Source organism: Procambarus clarkii, chromosome 24 (genome assembly GCF_040958095.1).
Source record: "Procambarus clarkii isolate CNS0578487 chromosome 24, FALCON_Pclarkii_2.0, whole genome shotgun sequence".
Taxonomy (NCBI): domain Eukaryota; kingdom Metazoa; phylum Arthropoda; class Malacostraca; order Decapoda; family Cambaridae; genus Procambarus; species Procambarus clarkii.
The window spans coordinates 13,741,577-13,763,745 of NC_091173.1; the positions used below are offsets into that span (position 1 = coordinate 13,741,577).

The 22,169-nt window shown below is 40.8% G+C and overlaps 1 protein-coding gene across 1 annotated transcript; it reads right to left on the reverse strand.

Moving 5' to 3' along the window:
- Positions 1–443: 443 nt before the first annotated feature.
- On the reverse strand, positions 444–21,660 carry LOC123746656 (protein amalgam-like). The gene is made up of 9 exons (XM_069330633.1): positions 21,586–21,660; positions 15,831–16,727; positions 11,778–11,936; positions 10,864–11,237; positions 9,862–10,002; positions 8,666–8,972; positions 7,302–7,444; positions 5,875–6,091; positions 444–1,598 (listed from the first exon to the last, which is right to left on the reverse strand). The coding sequence occupies exons 2-9, from the start codon at positions 15,883–15,885 to the stop codon at positions 1,453–1,455; spliced, it is 1,542 nt and encodes a 513-aa protein (XP_069186734.1). The 5' UTR covers positions 15,886–16,727; positions 21,586–21,660; the 3' UTR covers positions 444–1,452.
- Between the last annotated feature and the right edge of the window lie 509 nt (positions 21,661–22,169).

Consider the following 22,169-nt stretch of genomic DNA (forward strand, 5'->3'; position numbering starts at 1 on the left):
TATCGTAACTCTCTGGGTAGTTTTCCTGAGCTATCGTAACTCTCAAACTGACTCTGTCTATCAGTTGAGCCTTTTCTTCCTCTCTATTTCCTTTGAGGTTTTGCCTCTCTCTCTTTCTCTCTCTCTCTCTCTCTCTCTCTCTCTCTCTCTCTCTCTCTCTCTCTCTCTCTCTCTCTCTCTCTCTCTCACTCTCTCTCTGTCTCTCTCTGTCTCTCTCTGTCTCTCTCTCTCTCTCTCTCTCTCTCTCTCTCTCTCTCTCTCTCTCTCTCTCTTCATCTGTATGTTGAGCCCTTCTCGACCTATGCCTGACTTTTGTATCAGGAAACAAGAAACAATTCACAAAATATATTAACCTATTCATATTTTTCACTAGATTATCGATCTGAATGAAAAATTCCATTCCTGGTATTTCGAGCCTTTGGGAACCTCGGGGTTAATAAAAATTTTACTAAACCATTTTTTTCTTTATTAAAAATATGTAGATAAATAAAACATATGCTGTTTAGTGGTGCACTTTTGTGTGAGAGGAGAGGGAGAGGAGGGAGAGTGGACTTACAGTGTGGGTATAGCTAAACAAAACTGCACAACAAGGACGACAACATACAATAGCTGATATTTTGTTTTCCACAAAAGGTGTAAAGGATTTATTATCCTCCATTCTGACTAGCATGTTAATTTTTTTTGGGGGGTGGGGGGGGGTTTTAACATTGCATTAGCTTTTTAACAGGTCATACGATGTGGCACGTTATTAAGAGATTACAATGATTAAAGACTGTTTTATGGTAAAACATGGTTAAAAAAGTAACTCGTTTGAGTGCGTTTGCACTCAAACGCAAACGTTGGGGACGCACTCAATTCCTCTGGTCAGTTGCTGAGGAATGCACACAAAGAAAATTTGTTCTGTGACTGTTTTTATGTACTTGAAATAACAGATGCACACAATTTTCACAGCAAAAACAGCTGTGTTTCAACTGATGGAAACACTGGGATGAGCACAGCGAGGCTGGAATTTATTGTCCCAGGTGTAAACACTTCCAATTTGGCCTTGAGAAACACAAACTACACTTGAAGTTTCTTAAGAAAGTCACAACACTGACAGATTGTCTCAGTTACCCCAATATTCCAGCATATCAATCGCCACTCGCAAGTCCAAAAGTCTGAACTCCCTCGCAAAGACACTAATTGTCAGTCATATCACTTGCAAATAGCGTTTAATGGCCTTCGTGTCGTCATAAAAACTCAAAGATATTAAATTATCTTTATGAGTATATCTACCAAAAATAACAAAGAGTCATTATCTCTGAAGCTAAGAGGAATTCTAACACATCCTCCTGCATCAGCAAGCAGTATTTTCTTTCGTGTCTTGAAGAGATTTTCACTATTAATTGGCTGGATCGAATGTCAAAATTCTCAGGGGTGTGGTACAAGACTTCGTCTGTGGTCGGCGAAGCATCATTGGGTAAAGGAGATCGGGTGAAAGTTTCTCAGTAGATGGGCAAATGTCTCCATGGCGGTGAAGAGGATTGGAAGGAGCAGGCTGACAGCTGAGGATGATTCCGACCACCTCGTTCCGCTCGTCGACTGTTGTACAGCCATAACTGAAAGATGACAGAGAGTTAGGAACAAAGTTATGCAAGGAACAGGAGGAGGACAGGTTCTAAAAATGTCTTGTAAGCCCTTCTCTTTCTTCATCTCTTTCTCTCCCTCTTTACCTCTCTCTCTCTCTCTCTCTCTCTCTCTCTCTCTCTCTCTCTCTCTCTCTCTCTCTCTCTCTCTCTCTCTCTCTCTCTGAGGATGTTCATCCATACTTGAAAGCTAATTATACTTTTACTTTGATGACCAGACCACACACTAGAAGGTGAAGGGACGACGACGTTTCGATCCGTCCTGGACCATTCTCAAGGCGATTGTGAATGGTCCAGGACGGACCTGGCCACAATCGACTTGAGAATGGTCCAGGACGGACCTGGCCACAATCGACTTGAGAATGGTCCAGGACGGACCGAAACGTCGTCGTCCCTTCACCTTCTAGTTTGTGTGGTCTGGTCAACTTACTTTAGCCACGTTATTGTGACTCATCGCCTGCACTTTTACTTAGTCAATCATTAATTTCACTAACACTTCAATAATTGCAAGTGTATTGAGTAAATATTCCATCTACACTACACAAAATACAGAAACATTGACTAAGTAGCCGCACGGGGACACAGTGGACTGACACACGCTAATGAAAGCTACAAGTACGAGATTACCATGAAAGTGTTGAACAGTGAACACTGAATACCATTTCCTCCTACCTTGTTCCAACTATTCCCCCTCTCGTCCTATTTAACTACACTACCCCCCCCAACCCCTTCCCCTCTATTTCTCTATTTCCCCCCCCCCTCTTCCCCCTCACTATTCCTTCCCCATGCTTCCCTGTTTGTCGTCCATCCCCAAAACACACAGATCGCTCTGGACGGTAGAGCGATGGTCTCGCTTCCTGCAGGTCGGCGTTCAATCCCCCGACTGTCCAACTGGTTGGGCCGACCATTCCATCCCCCGCTCCTGTCCCATCCCACATCCTTATTCCTGATAGTTCCCTTCTGCTTGCCTCATAACCTCCAAGGGAGATACAATGTTGCATTGGAGGTGAAGTGTGGAATGACAGTAATTAGGTATGTCTCTCTCTGTCTTGATTAGTTAGGTTACTTGGAGAAGCTATAATGAAATAGGATAAGGACCTGAATCCCTTGTTTCAACCCTTGAGATGATTTAAGATGCATTAAGCTGTTTTGGGAGGATAGGTAGAGAACCTTTCTTTTACCTATTAGTTACAAATAATAGGCAGTAATACCTCATAACGATGTATTACTATTAGAATGGGATATGAGTATTAGAACAGGATACGAGTAATGGGGCAGGTATTAAATACAAATGAGCTTTTTAAAAATACAGTTTACTCCTGAAGTAATGGAATTGGATGTCATAACCCCCCCCCCTCCCCCCCCCCCCGGTTATATGAATTCCCAAATTATACACTAGGCCCTAACTTTATTCCCATGTTACATTCCTTGCCACTGTCAAGTATCGACTGTCTATTACGTTCATATAATTCCCGGAAATAAATGATACTGGATTACTTTTCAATTATGTTTGATGTGTTTATTAAGTAATTGAACCTTTTGTATTGTGAGTAGCCTTAGGTTGTGTGTGTGCGTGCAGCCAGCAGGCATGAGTGAGTGTGTGTGTTTGAGTGTGTGTGTGTGTGTGTGTGAGTGGGAACGATTGTGCATTTACTTATCAGTAATTGCCATGGCTCAGTGCTACCAACCCTTGTGACGGGAATATTATAAACTTTAATTAATATATTTACCCAGGAGTGAACATCTGATTATGTTCCGATAATGGTACCTTTCCATTTTATTTTGAAGCTATAGGGAAAATAGGTGAAATCAGAGTACAGTAAATAATGGTACATTTGTAAATCTTGGTGCTAGTTGTGTTTTCTCCCTACTCAATGGTCCAACCACTTGGGTCGGACGGTAGAGCGACGGTCTCGCTTCTTGCAGGTCGGAGTTCAATCCCGACCGTCCACAAGTGGTTGGGTACCATTCCTTCCTCCCGTCCCATCCCAAATCCTTATCCTGACCCCTTCCCAGTGCTATATAGTCGTAATGGCTTGGCGCTTTCCCCCCCTGATAGTTCCCTTCCCTTCCCTACTCAATGGCAGACCTTGGAAGTTAATGGGTTGATAAGGTCTCAAAATAGAGCTTGTGTTCAAACAAGACCTGTGCACTGTGCTCAAGTGCACAGTACACAGTCCCTGTAACCTGTAAATCTTGTAAATAGTAATTCTTGTAAATGTGTGTGATGACTGTATAGTATTTTCTGCTCCTGGTATGTAAAAAGTAAGCAGATAAGGATATTTATTTATATATTTATATATATTTAATAGGGATATTTACTTAAGAGTTTTATCTTATCCTAGAGGAGCTAAATGAGGCAGAGTGCAATTAACTACTGCAACTAAGTGAGAGGGGAAAAAACTTAGGCCTATGAGGGTTGCTTGTCATAGCATTGATGAGTAAAGTTACAAATTGCACTCCAAAAACAGATTGAAGTATCCTTTGCTCTATTCTCTCACCAACAATGTCTTTCAATCTCTACTAGTATAAACAGATATGATAATGATGACTTAACACCTAATGCTAGTGAGAATAGCTAAAAATTTTAATTGCAAGATTGTTGCATAATGAAATATTGTATATATTACTCAGGTGAACATTGCAATAACAACGAATCTCGAGAAGTTCTACTAAGTGCTGGCCAGAGATGATACTCCCTCCTTGGGGGGGTTCTAAATCCAAGCCTTTTGGGCAGGCTGTCAGTGTATTTGGAACAGCATTAAAAGTGACAATGGGGATTTATGGGGGAAGCTGGTGTAGCATTGTTATATAACAGCCATTAAGTTGTTGACCAGACCACACACTAGAAAGTGAAGGGACGACGACGTTTCGACTTGAGAATGGTCCAGGGCGGACCGCAACGTCGTCGTCCCTTCACTTTCTAGTGTGTGGTTTGGTCAACATACTTCAGCCACGTTATTGTGACTCCTCGTAGCCATTAAATTGGTTAGGTTAAGATGGGTGAGTTGGTTAGAATGGACAAATTGCCTATATAACAGGTTGCTCGAGTTAGAATATGTTTTTAAAGCTGATATTACACTGTCGTTCAGATATATACAGAGAATATGGATGCGGGTATTGTTTCAAAGACTATTAATTGGTATGAAATTTGTTGAATTGGTTACGATAGGTTGGTTGGGTTAGGCTACGTGGGTGTTTTTAAAATGTTATGTCATGTTTAGAGATACGTCAGGGAGCCGGTCGGCCGAGCGGACAGCACGCTGGACTTGTGATCCTGTGGTCCTGGGTTCGATCCCAGGCGCCGGCGAGAAACAATGGGCTGAGTTTCTTTCACCCTATGCCCCTGTTACCTAGCAGTAAAATAGGTACTTGGGTGTTAATCAGCTGTCACGGGCTGCTTCCTGGGGGTGGAGGCCTGGTCGAGGACCGGGCCGCGGGGACACTAAAAAAGCCCCGAAATCATCTCAAGATAACCTCAAGATAACGTGTATGTATACAACATTTGTAATAAGTTGACTAGTTGTAAAGTTACATATTTATAAAGTTGCAGTAAACGTTTGTTGCACAAAAGTTGTGGACTGTTGAAGTTTGATCATGTTTGTAGTTTTAAAAATAGAATTGAAGGCGGGAAAGTTTAGTCTGTTTTAAAGACGTTGTTGATAGTAAAGATCAGCAGTGAGCTTTATTATTAATGTAGAGGAAGGTGATAACTTTATTGACATGTGAGTTACTATTTTATTTCATATGATTTATATTGTATTTGATTAAATAAAGATAAAAAAATAAAATATCCTGGTACAAGAGTCTACCGATGGAATTTTCGACTTCCAACCGCTTGTAAACTTAAGCTGAAGGTATAGCAGGTATTATTGACCAAACCACACACTAGAAAGTGAAGGGACGACGACGTTTCGGTCCGTCCTGGACCATTCTCACGTCTCTAGATTCTCACAATCGACTTGAGAATGGTCCAGGACGGACCGAAACGTCGTCGTCGTCCCATCACTTTCTAGTGTGTGGTTTAGCCAACATATTTCAGCCACGTTAGTGTGACTCCTCGTCTGCATATAGTAGATATTTAAATAAATATGAATAAATAAATATTTTTTTATTTATTTAATTTACATACATACAAGGTAAGATACAAAAATTGATGGATTACAGATAGAGCTAGTACATACAATGCCTAAAGCCACTATTACGCAAAGCGTTTCGGGCAGGTATTTCGGGTATTTACATAACTCACCTTTCTTGGTAGAGAAGGAGAAGTTTTCAGACTCTTTGGACCAGCCGTACTTGTTTCTGACCCTGACGACGGCGACGTAGTCTGTGGCGACGTCGAGAGGGTCGAGTGTGTAAGCTAAATCGTGATGAGTGCCTCGGGTCAGCACCTCCTTGTCGACAGGGCGCGACACACTCTCCCACGAGTCCGTCATCGCTATCATCATTTCGTGGTTCTTTTGCTGAAGGGAGAGGAGAAGGGGGGAGAGTAGACTTACGATGTTATGGAAGCCATTTATGGTGGTAAGAGAGAAGGGATTGACTTCCTGGTAATCCTAAAAGTTAATGGAGATAGAAAACACGGTATATGCTAGTTGTGTGGCTTCAATGTTTGTGTTCTAATGGGTATCAGTCGGAAGTGAATCTCCCATTGAAATTCCCCTTAGAATTTGCGTTACGCTTGACCATTATAAATTCTTCTCTTACCCCCTCCCTAAAAAAAAAACACAACCATGCAGGGGTTAACAGAATTTTATGTCCAGGAGACAAAAATTAGATAAGAAGTTTGGCTAGAATGCACTTTCTTAGTGTGTCAGAAAGCCTTTGACACAGTACCCCTGAGCTGGTGCATAAGTTGGAGAAACAGGCAGGGGGGGGGGTAACAGGCAAGGTGCTCCACTGGAAACGTGGGTATGTAAGCAACAGAAAAAATGAGAGTTATTACGGGGTCACCATAGCCCGTGCTACTTGGAACTTTTTGCTCTGAGAAGCTTAATCTAAAATAACAAGGTGAGGTATATTATTTGGACCTATAATGTTTCTGATATAAGTAAAGTATCTTCTTGAGGATATAGGATAATTTCTTGAAATGTCTGATGATAAACACTTGCACAATGACATCACATTAACTTAATGTATCAGTGAGAAAATCATGTAGGAGGCTTGAGAAGGATTCGAACCCCGCTAACTTGGCACTCCCAAACAAACTCCCAAATTGCATCAAATTATATGCAGCATCCGGGGGAAGGCCAGTGGGACACCCACGTACACACACTCACACACACACACACACACACACACACACACACACACACACACACACACACACACACACACACACACACACACACACAAACACACACGCAGTGATGTGGTGGAGGCTGACTCCATACACAGTTTCAAATGTAGATATGATAGAGCCCAGTAGGCTCAGGAATCTGTACACCAGTTGATTGACAGTTGAGAGGTGGGACCAAAGAGCCAGAGCTCAACCCCCGAAAGCACTAATAGATGAGTACACACACATGTTCTCCTACCACCCGCTATAATTATACATAACATTGTGTAGATGGATGTCGTGTGTCAAGCAACTAACATATGACCCAATATCGAGTCCTCTAATGTCAGTTGGGTTCTGTGGTTGCAGGAATCTTAGGTTAGGAAGAGACTTACCTGCCACGTATCTAGGTGGGTCCTGCGATACCTGATAAGGAACTCTGTGATAGGGTAGTAGCTCTCGGTCTCCCAGGTCAGTGTGTACTTGTCGCTCTCTCCACCATTGGGGCTGCTAGTGACCTGTGGAGGCTTGGGCAGACCTGCAGGGGGAAGATAAAGGGGGAGAAAAGGCTTTACAATCTTCTGTGAACAGAGACGAAAGTCGACCCCTGGAACGTCCTTGTGAGTGTGTGTGTGTGTGTGGAGTTAGTGTCTTTATCAGGGAAGGAAATCTAGCATTTGGAGAGAGATAAGTGAGTTTGATAGTGTCAGCATCTGGAAGTAGCACATCTGATGGTGATGGAAGATTGATGATTTAATTTGATGAAGATTAAGCCACCCAAGAGGTGGCACGGGCATGAATAGCCCGTAAGTGGTGGCCCTTTCGAGCCATTACCAGTATCAAAAGATGATACTGGAGATCTGTGGAGGTGCGACTGCACCCTGCGTGACGGGAGATGTCTCCCGGACCAAGTGGTGACCAAATGGTGGTGATGGAAGTGTAGGAGTTGGGTTTAATAGTGCCAGCTTCAGGAAGTCTGGTGGTGTGGGGGAGGGAATAGTGAGGAGGCTCACAGCTCAAAATACCATCATTGTATTTTCTAGCAGTTAATATGAGCATCATCCTCACTGCAATATGAGCTAATTGGATTATTCATATAAGGCAAAACTTGTATATCTATTTTGTGAATTACAATTTATATCATGTTCAAGCGTTCAAACCTTCCCTTCTCAGTATAGCTTACATATATATGTAGTATCCCTTATAGCTTACATATATATGTAGTGTTCCCTATAGCTGGCATATATATGTAGTATCCCTTATAGCTTGCATATATATGTAGTGTTGCCTATAGCTTACATATATATGTAGTATCCCTTATAGCTTGCATATATATGTAGTATTCTCTATAGCTTACATATATATGTAGTATTCTCTATAGCTTACATATATATGTAGTATTCTCTATAGCTTACATATATATGTAGTATCCCCTATAGCTTACATATATATGCATTATCCCCTATAGCTTACATATATATGTAGTATTCCTCTATAGCTTACATATATATGCATTATCCCCTATAGCTTACATATATATGTAGTATCCCCTATAGCTTACATATATATGTAGTATCCCCTATAGCTTACATATATATGTATTATTCCCTATAGATTTCATATATTAGTAGTATTCCAGACGGGCTTTGAGTAATGAGACCTATCAGAGCAAACATCTCACTTCTGATCTGAGGCCTCAGATCATCCTATGAGATCTGATCTACCAACGACACACTTAGACTCAAGGAATCAGACTCACTTGTCATCTGAATGAGAGCGGTTTTCTCCCCTTGAGTATTCTCAGCGATACACATATACGCTCCGAGATCTTCCTCCGTCACGGAGCTGATAGTGAGGGTGTGTCGATGGGCCATTTTGGTCTGGCTGAGGTGGGTGTGGTGGGTGGTGCGGGTGTGGGCCTCCGGCTGCGGTAGGTGGAGTTGGGTGTCCATGATGGTGTCTGGTAGAGGGCGGCCATTGTGGGTCCACACCACGTCTGGCGGTGGGCGGCCATGGACCACACACACTAGCTCCACCTTGTCCCCCTCTCCTGTCCTCACAATGGTCTGCACCATGTGAGAGAGAGAGAGAGAGAGAGAGAGAGAGAGAGAGAGAGAGAGAGAGAGAGAGAGAGAGTGACAGACAGACAGACAGACAGACAGAGAGAGAGAGAGAGAGAGAGAGAGAGAGAGAGAGAGAGAGAGAGAGAGAGAGAGAGAGAGACAGAGAGAGAGAGAGAGAGAGAGAGAGAGAGAGTGAGAGAGAGAGTGAGAGACAGAGAGAGACAGAGTGACAGAGAGACAGACAGACAGAGAGAGAGAGAGAGAGAGAGAGAGAGAGAGAGAGAGAGAGGGAGAGACAGACAGAGAGAGAGAGAGAGAGAGAGAGAGAGAGAGAGAGAGAGAGAAAGAGAGAGAGAGACAGAGAGAGACAGAGTGACAGAGAGACAGACAGACAGACAGAGAGAGAGAGAGAGAGAGAGAGAGAGAGAGAGAGAGAGAGAGAGAGGGAGAGAGAGAGAGAGAGAGAGAGAGAGAGAGAGAGAGAGAGAGAGAGGGAGAGAGAGAGAGAGAGAGAGAGAGAGAGAGAGAGAGAGCGAGAGAGAGAGAGAGAGAGAGAGAGAGAGAGAGAGAGAGAGAGAGAGAGGGACAGAGAGAGAGAGACAGAGAGACAGACAGACAGGGTGACAGAGAGAGCGAGACAGACAGACAGACAGAGAGAGAGGGATACGGTTTTAATATCTCGACAAAGTACAAGCTTATCTTCCACATGTGCTCAGAATTAATAGAACCTTTAACATCATTCTCTTCATTCAATCAACACGACCTGAGTCCATTTGACTCACCTGGTCTCCTGGTCTGTAGTGACCTTCGGGAGGTACTCAGGGGTGGGACTCACCTGTTCCGCAGTGACCTCTGGCGGGTACTCGACGGTGCCAGGGGGGGTGGGACTCACCTGTTCCGCAGTGACCTCTGGCGGGTACTCGACGGTGACGGACATGGCGGCGGAGGCGGGTTCTCCGATGCCGTTGTCGGCGGTACAGAGGTAAGTTCCTTCCATGTGGCGATCCACCGCCTCCAGGGCCAGCCTCTCCCCCTGTCAGGGCAGGTCAGAGCAGGTCAGGACAGGTCAGGGAAGGTCAGGGAAGATTAGGACAGGTTAGGGCAGGTCAGGATAGGTTAGGACAGGTCAGGGAAGGTCAGAGCAGGTCAGGGAAGGTCGGAACAGGTCGTGGCATGTCAGGGAAGGTCAGGGAGGGTCAGAGCAGGTCAGGGCAGGTCAGAGCAGGTCAGGGAAGGTCGGAACAGGTCGTGGCATGTCAGGGAAGGTCAGGGAGGGTCAGAGCAGGTCAGAGCAGGTCAGGGCAGGTCAGAGCAGGTCAGGTAACGTCAGGGCAGGTCATTGTTGTGCAAAATAATTCTATGTATGTATGTAAAACTAACATTTATATATTTTTGAGAAACTTTGAGTGTTTAATTTTGAAAGATCTTCCCAGTCTCGCCAAATCACTGTAGCCATTTTCACTTCACGGGTTTTTAATCACTGCAAAAATCTACACATCTTTCCCTTCTCTGTCCACATACACCCTTCCTGTCTACCACATAAACATACACACCCCACTTCTGTCACCAATTCACACATACACTTTCCATGTCTCGTCTCATCACTGTAACCATTTTCACAACTCACTATCTTTATCACTGTAAACATCTTTACACCATTTTCATCACTGATTACACTCACCCTTCTTATCTCCACTCACACCTATTCTCCATATATCCCCTAATCACTGTATTTTCACCCTTAAAGATCAATCATTGGTAGATAAGTTGCTTATCCATTTTCGTTCATGTGTAACAGCCCTATTAACACATAATGCAGGAAAATCTAAATCTATCACACTGATGTTTCTCAGTATCGCTTCGCATGTATGTTACCATCTGCGCCTTCACTAACCTGGTGGACGCGGTCTCCAGAGGGCAAATGTCCTTCTTTACGAGACCAGCGGATGATGGGCTCAGGGTTACCATGGGCCTTGCATTCCAAGGACACATTGTGGCCCTTAGCGACCCTCTGCTCTGGCGGCACCAGGGATCTGACAGAGGGCGCGTACTGGACATCCAGGATGTGCCTCAGCTGAAGAGGCGGCTCCAGGTCGAACTGACAGATGAAAGTGCCGGCGTCTCTGGGTCGCGTGTGGGAGATGGTGAGTCTGGAGCCGTCGACAGCCATTCTGGGGTCTGGAGTCACCTTATCGGTGCCCACTGATAGCAGTTTCTCGCTGCCACCGTTAGCTGGGACTTTCTTGATGATTAGCCTGTTGCGCCCGCCTGAGGAAGCAAGACACAGGTGGAAACAGCTCAATAGTATAGAGCAAAAATAATCCCATATACAATTGTTCCGATTTGTTTCAATTCGATGGACATGCCATACACAGGACGATGTCGAGAGACATAAGCGGCCCTTCGTGTACACTCTACACTGAGCTTAATGACACACAGTCAGTGTATATGGTTTTATAGCAGGATATTGAAGAAACAAATCGAAGTGCTCATTAGGAAGTGAGAGGTGGGAGTGAGTACCTGCAGACCTGGAGATGAAAATATAGACCAATCGACGTCGAAATGGAAATGAGACCTACGATCTCACTCATAACCTGCACGCCATAAGACCTGTAGGTCGAAGGGACCTCCAAAGGACCTGAAAGCGAAAGGTTACGCCAAGAAATCAGGAGAAAGAAGTGTACATCAAGAAACCTTGGCGGTTGAAGTGAAGACCAGCGTACCTGGAGGTCGAACTGAACACTATAAGCCTTGATGCTAGAAGTGTACACCTACAGAACTGGGTTTAAAGGTAGCACACCCACGTACCTGGGTTCTCCACATCACAGGGGATGATGACGGACTGGCCCACCTCCACAGTGAAGGTCTGAGGTCGGGCCAGAAAGGTAGGAGGCTCAATGCCTGACTCCTGGTAGTAGTAGATATCAGTGTAGTCGTAATCTCCCTTGAACGTCCCCTTTGACAGACCTGAGGAGCAGAGTCGGATGGTTAGTCTCCTGTAACCTTACCAAGAGCAGTGACTTGTAGTATATTTAGCTTCCTTCTACAATGCTATATTCTCGTAATGGTTTGACGCTTTCCCCATGATAGTTCCCTTTCATTTCCCTTCTTTCTTGACTCAAAATGTGGAATCCCGGGTTCGATTCCTGCTTAAGACACAAGACTCAAAGGGGCATGTTTCCTAGCACTGAAAAACTGTGCTCACCCAGCAGTAAATAGGTACTTGGGAGTAACTGCTGGGAGGTGTCAGTATATATATATATATATATATATATATATATATATATATATATATATATATATATATATATATATATATATATATATATACATATATACATATATATATATATATATATATATATATATATATATATATATATATACATATATATATATATATATATATATATATATATATATATATATATATATATATATATACACAGTTTGCATTCTCGTCTCTGCTCAGTCATATACTCGTTCTCCATATTTGAGTTGATTTTTGTTTTGACTAAAAACAAGTGTTGCAATCTACGAAACACACACAACCCTTGGAGAACGCTGCTCATTTGTTCGAGCAGAGCCTCAGTCTTACGTTATATTTAATGGTACATAAACACTTGTGTCTTGACACTGTAATCGACAAAATGGTGGACAGGTTTGGTGCTTCAACCAGTTCAATTTTTATCTTAATTACCTCAATTACATTTATATTAAATTGATACGACATTTTAGACAATTCATATTGTCTGAAAATAGTCTATAATGCCTGGCACAAACCCCGTCTCCGAAGACCTGGATGAGGTCTTCGAACAGTGATTGCAATATGTATTTTCTGTAAAACATATCACAATGTAATACAATTAATCAAATAAAGATATCATATTGCATTAAATAATATGAAAGTAGGGGTGGTAGGAGAAGAAAATATTCAAGTGCTCTGTGATTATCCACAAGGTCTTCTCTGAATACCCTTTATTCTCTTCTCCAAGGCTATGGGTCCCTACAATTGCACCAGAGGTGATACCCTTAATATATATATATATATATATATATATATATATATATATATATATATATATATATATATATATATATATATATATATATATATATATTATAATATATAATTATCGTTGTATATATCATATATATACATAATGAGAAAGAGAGAGAGAACAGAGACAGAAAAAGAGGGACAGAGGGGCAGAGGCAAAGACAGCAAGAGAGGGAAGAGATATAGACAAAAAGAGAGAGAGACAAAGACAGAGAGAGAATAAAGAAGAGAGAGAAATAGGAAATTAATACTGAGCAATACTTAAGCCTGGAAATCAAAAGCGATATAAATAGTAATAACAGTGTGAGAGAAATTCTGAAAATGAAGATTCTCATCATCCTATCCATTGTTTTTCCTGGAAAATGTTCTGTTTGCTTTGTTATGCTCGTTAGCTCGTTTGATATCATCATTTCCGGCTCCTCTGCATATTGCGTTCCTTCGGCCAGATATGATTGTGTTTTGTATTCTGTATTGTGTTTATTTTCTTGGAATTTATCACTGTTACAATAATCATTTTATGTTGCCCATTTGAAGACTTTATTGATTTCAGACTGTCGGTTATTCAGTGTCTAATATATAAGATATTTTCATGTTGATTTTTACATTAAATGCAAACGATGATATGAAGTTTTACGTCATTTTGTTTAAGTACGGTGCAAGTACCATGTATTTGGGCAAGTACTAATACTATATAGTACACGGTACTAAGCAAGTACAATTGTGGAAGTACCGTGCCCTGGGGAACAGCGCTTTTAAATGTCATAGTACTTGAATTTATTTGATTGGACTCACTGTTTACATTTTGTGTGAGAGGAAATTTAATATATTTCGCAATAATTCTGTTATCTGTATCAACCTGCCTTGGCTTTGCGCCCAGGGGAACCTGCTGCATGGGTAACAGCTTCTCCTACCCTGGCTTTGCGGCCTGGAGAGGCCACTCCAGACCGACAACCAGAGCACAACTCCATAGTCTCCTGAGACTGATGGACGCCTATCACTATGGACTTAGTATTATGGGTTATCACCCCCGTCCACATTTATACAAGTCCTTTGCAATGTGCATGTCAACAACATTTTTGCATTTTCCAAAATAGACGGAATACATTTGGACAGTGCAGTCACTACGATTTCCCGGAAGCATTTATCATGCTTCCGTGAATTATTTAGGTCAATTAATTGCGAAACATGATTTTGCTGCTCTAAATCCCTCGTGCCTTGGGTTGTGAAGTTCATTGTCCTCCATAAAACTGGAGATTCGATTCCTTAGCACTTTGGAAAGCTAAAATTATATGTGATGCTAATTCGACCCGTCTTTAATTTTTAGCCAACTCTTCGCTACCTCCCTTGTGGAGTGGAGTTATATCTGGTGATTTAGGAGCCTCTGGTATCTCTCCCATGTCCAGTATTTTGTCCCCATACACTCGTGAACACTCGTTCTACTTGTACCTTCCATTTCTGTACTAATATAGAGTTCAAGGAGTTAGTACTCTCAGCTGAGTACATGGTTGTTACTTTCTCAATCAAAGTTTGCTGCGATCGTATGAATATCGGTTTTATTTTGATCAAATTATGGCTATCGTTTTTTATAAAGATGTCTGGATCTTCAAGTGTAGGCGATGAGTCACAATAACGTGGCTAAAGTATGTTGACCAGACCACACACTAGAAGGTGAAGGGACGACGACGTTTCAGTCCGTCCTGGACCATTCTCAAGTCTGGATCTTCAACTTTAATGTTGTTCATTGGGGAAGCTAAACATAGTTTCATACTGAACTTTCAGGATTTCATTAATTTCTTTGTCGTTCTCTTGTGACTGAAGCATGGTTCTGGTCTAAGAGTCCCTCTGTGGACTCTTGTGAGTCCAAGTCCAAGACTCTTTGAAGGTTTTTATATTTTTGATTTTACATGGATATCTTGTGGCTACTTTGTGGAGGTTCCGGGGATCAATCGCTCCGTAACCCGGTTTCCACCAGGCTGTCGTCTGATCAACCAGACTCTTATTTCCAGGTCGATTTCATTTTTAATGGCACTATTCGTTATTCCTAAAAGGTGTATACACGTGCACTTAACTCATTCGACCAATTAAAGACTTTATAAAGGAGGATAAAGCTTTAAGAGGATAAAGCTGGATCCAAATAAAGATCCAGCTTTATCCTCTAATGTAATAGTAATTTAACTTTAAACAAAGTTTTTTTCTAAATAAAAAACAAACGAGTTAAATAAATAAATTTGTTCCTAGGGTCAAACTTCAGATAAGCTGATACTGAATATCAGTTCTTAACTTACAGTTTAAACAGGAACTTGAGGTCTACTCCTGTTGAGCCCTATTATCTTAATAATAAAAAATAAAAGTGCTGGAAAATGCACTTTAATTATAGCATATAAGTTTATTGTTTTACTTTATCGACAAAATTATGCAATTATTAAACAGATTTTTTTAGATAATACAGATAGATAAAATCACTTACAAATTGCAAAATTATCACATGAAATTAGTTTATTTAGAACAGCTACGAAGATAAGACAGATTGAAATAAGATAATAAACATGAAGGAATTGATATATAGATAGAAATAAGCCGATAAGAGCAGGTGGGAGAAGTGCCTAATTATCCTTCCTAAACATCGACACCGGTACATAGTGTCGAATAAGTTCTTTGAGAAATATACTTCCAGGGAAAAAAGTGTTTCCAGGAAATATTCCCTCTACGTTACTTTCCTCTGCCCCTCTGAGAGGTAGGACGCAGGAGGAATTCTCAGGAGACTCCTATCAGGAGTCTTGTCCACTTTATAGCTGACTTACCTTGGGGCGTGAGGAGGAGGAGGGCGAGGAGGGTGTAGTGTGCTGTCGTATCCATCTTCCTGTGTCCTCAAACTGGTCTGACAGCTGGTCACTACACTCCCAGCTGTCTACTACACTACCAGCTGTTGTATTCACCCACACCAACGGCAAATCAGACTTCCAGCTGTTTCATTCAGACACAACAGCTGGATATGACACTTCCAGCTGCTGTCTTGACTCATTCCAGTTTGTTGTGCTCTCTGGCAAGTACTCTGTGATTCTTAAAAACTTTGGAGCCTCTCTGGAAGCAATTGCTAATTACCAAGATAGTTAGGGAAGTTCTGAGTTCCAATGCTACTCAGTATGAGGTTGAAACACTTTTCTTTGCCTTGTAGCCTCTTCACTTTTTTCAAAGTAACTTGTTACTCCAGTTATTCACATTAGCCTAGTACTTATAACTGTTAACTGATGGTTTCTGTAACTGTTCGCAGCTACTTAGCTCCCCAAATATTCACAATCCATCAGGGGTTATGATGAAATTGTGGCTGTATAACTTATCTGATGTAAGGGGGAACCCACGCCATTTTTGCATAGCTACAGCTCTTTCGCAAGTTAGAGCCCCCTTAACCACACCACCTACAACCACAGAAACTTCAACCACAGTAACTTCAACACTCATCGATACACCCTTCACTAAAACTCATTTCTCAGAGACATGAAGTCGTAATCTTTGGAATCTGTTTAGTATCATTGCTCAAAATCTCTTCTTGAAAACTGGTTAATTACTGCAATTTCTCTGGTTGAGATTCGTGTTTTCAGTGCAATAGTTTAGGTGATCAGTGGTGCAAGAGTCCTTTAGGAACACAGTAAAGAAAAGAAGTCCTTCTTGCTTCTTCTTCTTCAACTTTATTTTAATTCCTGCTGAAGTAAAGCAAATGCATAACTAATAATATATTAATCCATGCAAACGAATAAGGGGTAAAAAAAAAAAATTTATATTACAATTTCATTATAATTTAATTTCATGCTTCATGCAGGTCGACGTTCAATCCCCGACCGTCCACATGTGGTTGGGCACCATTCCTTTCCCCTCCGTCCCATCCCAAATCCTTATCCTCACCCCTTCCTAGTGCTATATAGTCGTAATGGCTTGGCGCTTTCCCCCTCTGATAGTTTCTTTTTCCTTCATGTTTCTGGCGCTGAATATATTTTTTTCTTTATATATTTTGAAGCCTCTTTTGTGTATATATCCTCGGTAAGTAGCAAATAATAAGTAGAAAGTAGCATTGACGGGAAGTGACTCGGGTCTAGGGAAGTGGTGACACTAACCAGTTGACCAGTCCAAGCAACGAGGAGACCTGGTCGAAGACCGGGCCGTGGGGTCGCTAATCCCCGAAACCACCTCAAGGTAACCATCAAAGCCCAGTAACTGAGACAGACACATCAGGCTTAATCTTACTCGCACCTACACAGTCTAGTCTGATTAAAGAGCAATACAAAGGAAGTTCTCTGATGGGAAGAACAATCCTTATCAGAAACTCTATAACGAATACATGGAAACACAATTACTCAAGATGATTACTTAACAATTTGGGCGTTTCTTGTTGCTTTGAAAAGGGCCAGGTCTAGACACCTGACTTACCCGGACGCCAGGAGCATATATATACATATATATATATTCTTTTGAAGATGTATCATTAAATATGAAAGTACTTAAGGAAATTCCTGCCTTAATCATTCCTTCGTGGTCTGAGAATGTCACATTGTTCATCGAGTGTTAATTTTTGTGATTTACACAGACACAATATATATATATATATATATATATATATATATATATATATATATATATATATATATATATATATATATATATATATATATATATATATATATAAAATATGCAATTGATGATCACAAAACACTGATCATTTTATGCGGAAAATCCACAGAGAAATATGAAAGAAAGTGAACGTTTCGGCCTGTTAAAGCCTTTGTCAACACTACAGTCTGGTGTTGACAAAGGCTTTAACAGGCCGAAACGTTCACTTACGTTCATATTTCTCTGTGGATTTTCCGCATATATATATATAATATATATATTATATATTATTCACGGGATACTTGGATTTACAAAAAGACCCACTTGCTTCCTGAAGACATTGGGAGGATATTTTCACCCGAATTTTCACACAGTAAACTTCCACCAGAACACAGAAGGCGAATTCTCACAGTAGAAAAAGACGATAAGTATTTAAATATTCCTATCAACGTGACTTGTTGATATTACGAAGGAAATTTCAAGATTATATTTTTTAACGTGAAAATCATACTTTATGTGGTTTAAAGCTGGGAACTTTATTGCAAAATACGTCATTGATGCATGGTGCTAAATGCTGTTGATGTAAAATGGTAAGTATTATTGATGTAGGGTGTTATTGATGGTAGTTTGAAATGTTATAGATGCAAGGTACAGAGGCGCTGGACAAGCAAGCTGGAAACTTTTGAGTCTCTTGTTGTTTCAATTAGTCTAGAACCCATGCAGTGCCTTCAAAAAAACTTGGTGGCATTCTTACCCCAGACGCTAAGAAAAAGAGGAGACGACGACAATATTGTCGATGAGTTTTGGCCATCACATCTGAGCCGGATGTTTGGTTTTGAGTATCCGGCAGATACTTTTTATCCGGCAGAGTATCCGGCAGATACTTTTTATCCGGCAGAGTATCCGGCAGATACTTTTTATCCGGCAGAGTATCCGGCAGATACTTTTTATCCGGCAGAGTATCCGGCAGAGTATCCGGCAGATACTTTTTATCCGGCAGAGTATCCGGCAGAGTATCCGGCAGATACTTTTTATCCGGCAGATACAAACAAACTTTTAATTGTGAACGTTTTTGGGGGGAAAGTTAAAGAAATTTTTACATTTTTAACTCTAAAGTACATGTGGGTCCAATTTCCTATGGTTCTCCACTGATCCAGTGTAATTAAAACATTGAGATAGTTCATATGAAATGAAAAAATTAATAATATTTAAAAAAAATGGGACCACACTGAATCACATTCACCACATTATTTCCTAACTTAAATGACACCTTTCAGTCATTCAGTCATTCACTGTTAGTATACAAGTGTCTAAACAATCAAATATAATCACCAATCACATGATGATTGGAGATTCGATGAGACAAATGATTATGTTGCAGAATGTTATTCATGCAAGTTGATGTTAATAAGGAAGATGGCAAAATAAGAAAGGTTGTAAATGTTAAAAAAATAAGTTGTAAATGTTAAAAAAAATAAGTTGTAAATGTTAATAATGTAATTTGAAAATTTTTGTAATGCAATTTTGACATATTAATAATGAAGATTGTAAATGGTAATGATACAAGGTAGAAATAAAAATAACACATTGTGTAAATGTAAATTATTATGAGCATATATGCTTATAATGAGGTTCTAAATGCTCACTTGTTGTAAATAGTACCAATGAAAGTTGTAAATGTTAAATAATGATACACTGTAAATAACATCGTGTAAATTAGGAGTAAATGGAAATAATTCACGCAGTAAATGACTATATATGTTGTAAAAATTAATGGATGAATTTGATTTATTCTTCAGACGCTTGCAGGCAGCTCTGTAACCCTGTAATGCAAGCCTGAACATTTTGCTTCCTGTATCTGAAGGCTAATGCGATGACGCAATTTTTTAAAACCAACGACTGTAATGAATGTTATATATACAAAATACTAAGGAAATTATAATTACATATAATGTTTAACTCTCTCTCTCTCTCTCTCTCTCTCTCTCTCTCTCTCTCTCTCTCTCTCTCTCTCTCTCTCTCTCTCTCTCTCTCTCTCTCTCTCTCTCTCTCTCTCATGCGCATATATAATATGATTTTCGGAAATATTAATATATCGGATAGATAGTAATATTTCTTCGGAATACTGTGTTGAACGTGGTTTGAAATACAAGGAAGCATCTTAAGTCATTTTCCTTCATGTTAAAATGTTTTCATATTATTCATTGAGTAAAAATTTCTTCGTGATTCTCACATACACACACACACACACACACACACACACACACACACACACACACACACACACACACACACACACACACACACAAACACACACAAACACATTAAATAAGGAGGCATTTAGATCGCGTCACATCACCTACGTGAGACCAGTCTTACAGTATGCCGTCCTATCGTGTAGGCCTATCTAATAGAACACATATCAAAACCCATAAAGGTTTAGAAGTTTGAGGACGAGCCTCGTCCCAGAATTGCGAGTTGAGTACAAAGAGACGGAAAGAACTAAGTCTGACGACAGCTAGAACAGAGGAGAGAGAGAGGGAGGGGAAACATGATAGAGACGTATGAAATATTAACGGATATAACCAAACCACACATCAGAAAATGAAGAGACGGCGACGTTTCGGTCCGTCGATTACTCACAGTCGACTTGATAACGGTCCAGAACGGACCGAAACGTCGTCGTCTCATCTTATGATGAGTAGTTTGGTCAACATATCTTCAGTCACGTTACCGTGACTCCTTTGCAAATACTAAAGGGATTGAAAAAGAGGAAAAGTTCGTAATGAACACTAATTCAACATCAGAGCACGGATGAAACCTTGAGACTCAAATGAGCAAAAGGAATATTAAACAGTTTTCTTTTGCCTAAGAGAAATCAGAAAATTAAAAGATCTGAAGAAGCAGACTGAAGGAGCACACTCCATTTATAATTTTAAAAGAAGATATGATAAGGAAATTGGTCAGGAGTCATTGCATTAGACAACCGGCTGCTGGAATGGTGGGGCCCAAGAGCTTATGCTCGATCTTACCGGCACAAATAGGTTAGTATAAATAGGCGAGAGCGCATGCATGCACGCACACAGCCCGATTCCTGAGCCCAATAGGCTCAGGAATCTGTTGACCAGTTGATTGACAGTTGAGAGGCGGGACCAAAGATCCAGAGCTCAACCCCCGCAAACACAACTAGGTGAGTACACACACACACACACACACACACACACACACACACATATATATATATATATATATATATATATATATATATATATATATATATATCACTATATTAATATATTCGTGGCACCGTCTAGGCAGAAGCTGCTCACAGTGGAATGTAATGTAATAAACTAAACAATGTTTACATGAAGATTCCCAAACTTTATTTCACCAAGTTCTCAGGATTTTCAAGACTTTAATAATGTCAGCTGGAAAGAGATAGGTGGATTTTAAGTTTGTTTTTTTACCAGGTTGGTAAAAGTAATATTATTTCATATATTTGCGAGTATAATAGTCTATGATCAGATGTGTGTCCAGGAAGTTTGTCCTTAAAGACTCGCCTGTAAAATGTGTATATATATATTTATATATATATATTGCTGTGAAAAATTTTCCAATGTGTGAATTTCTTGAGGCGAAGGTAGAATGTCTCAGTGGTGAGTAATGTCTCGCAAGATGCGACTGTAGAGGGAGAAAATTTAGTTAACTCCTGCAGGTCATTTGTCCTGTCGTATTCTGTATATTTTCCTGCTTTGAATACGATTACAATTGCCTCTGTTATAATACCCCTAAAAAAATTTTAGGTGAGGGTTTTTCAATAATTGTTTTCCTTAATAAATCACTCTGAGTATAGTGAGGCTTAGTTGTATTTTCAGTGTAGGAGACCCAACACTTAATATACCAAAGTCCTTTTTATGGGTGTCGAAGGGTGTTTTGTGGTAGCGAACTCGGTACCCTTAAGCGAGGGGTGTGTGTGTGTGTGTGTGAGACACAGCCTCCACACACACACACACACACATACACACACGTCCGACTCACAACAAGGCTGAAGCCCAACTGACTCTACCTCCAGCTTGCTCTTTCACTCCCTCTCTTTCTCTCTCTCCCTCCCCGTGCCCTCCTCTCTCTCTCTCTCCCCTCCCACTCTCTCCCATCTCTCCCTCTCTCTGTCCCAACTCCACGACAGGTAAGGAGGCCTGTGTAGGTAAGTCCTCCTTCGCTGCTTTCTAGCAAACTTATAACCAGCATTTTTTTACACATTTCCACCGGGAAAATTAATAGAAATATCGCTTTTTCTGCAAATACTTATGAAGCGAAATGCTCTAGGAGGTCAAAAAGAAGTTGTTGTTTATCTTAAAGGAGAGAAATTTCTGCGGGTCTGGGAGCAACGTGAGCTGAGTTCTGCTTGTAGGATGGAGTCTATGTTTATTTTCCTTCAGCCCAATGGAATGAATCCAAGAGAAGAGATGGAAGTCATTTTTACTTTCCTTTCAAGTGTGACTGAATATTTTTTTTTTGGGGGGGAGAGTATTCAAGTG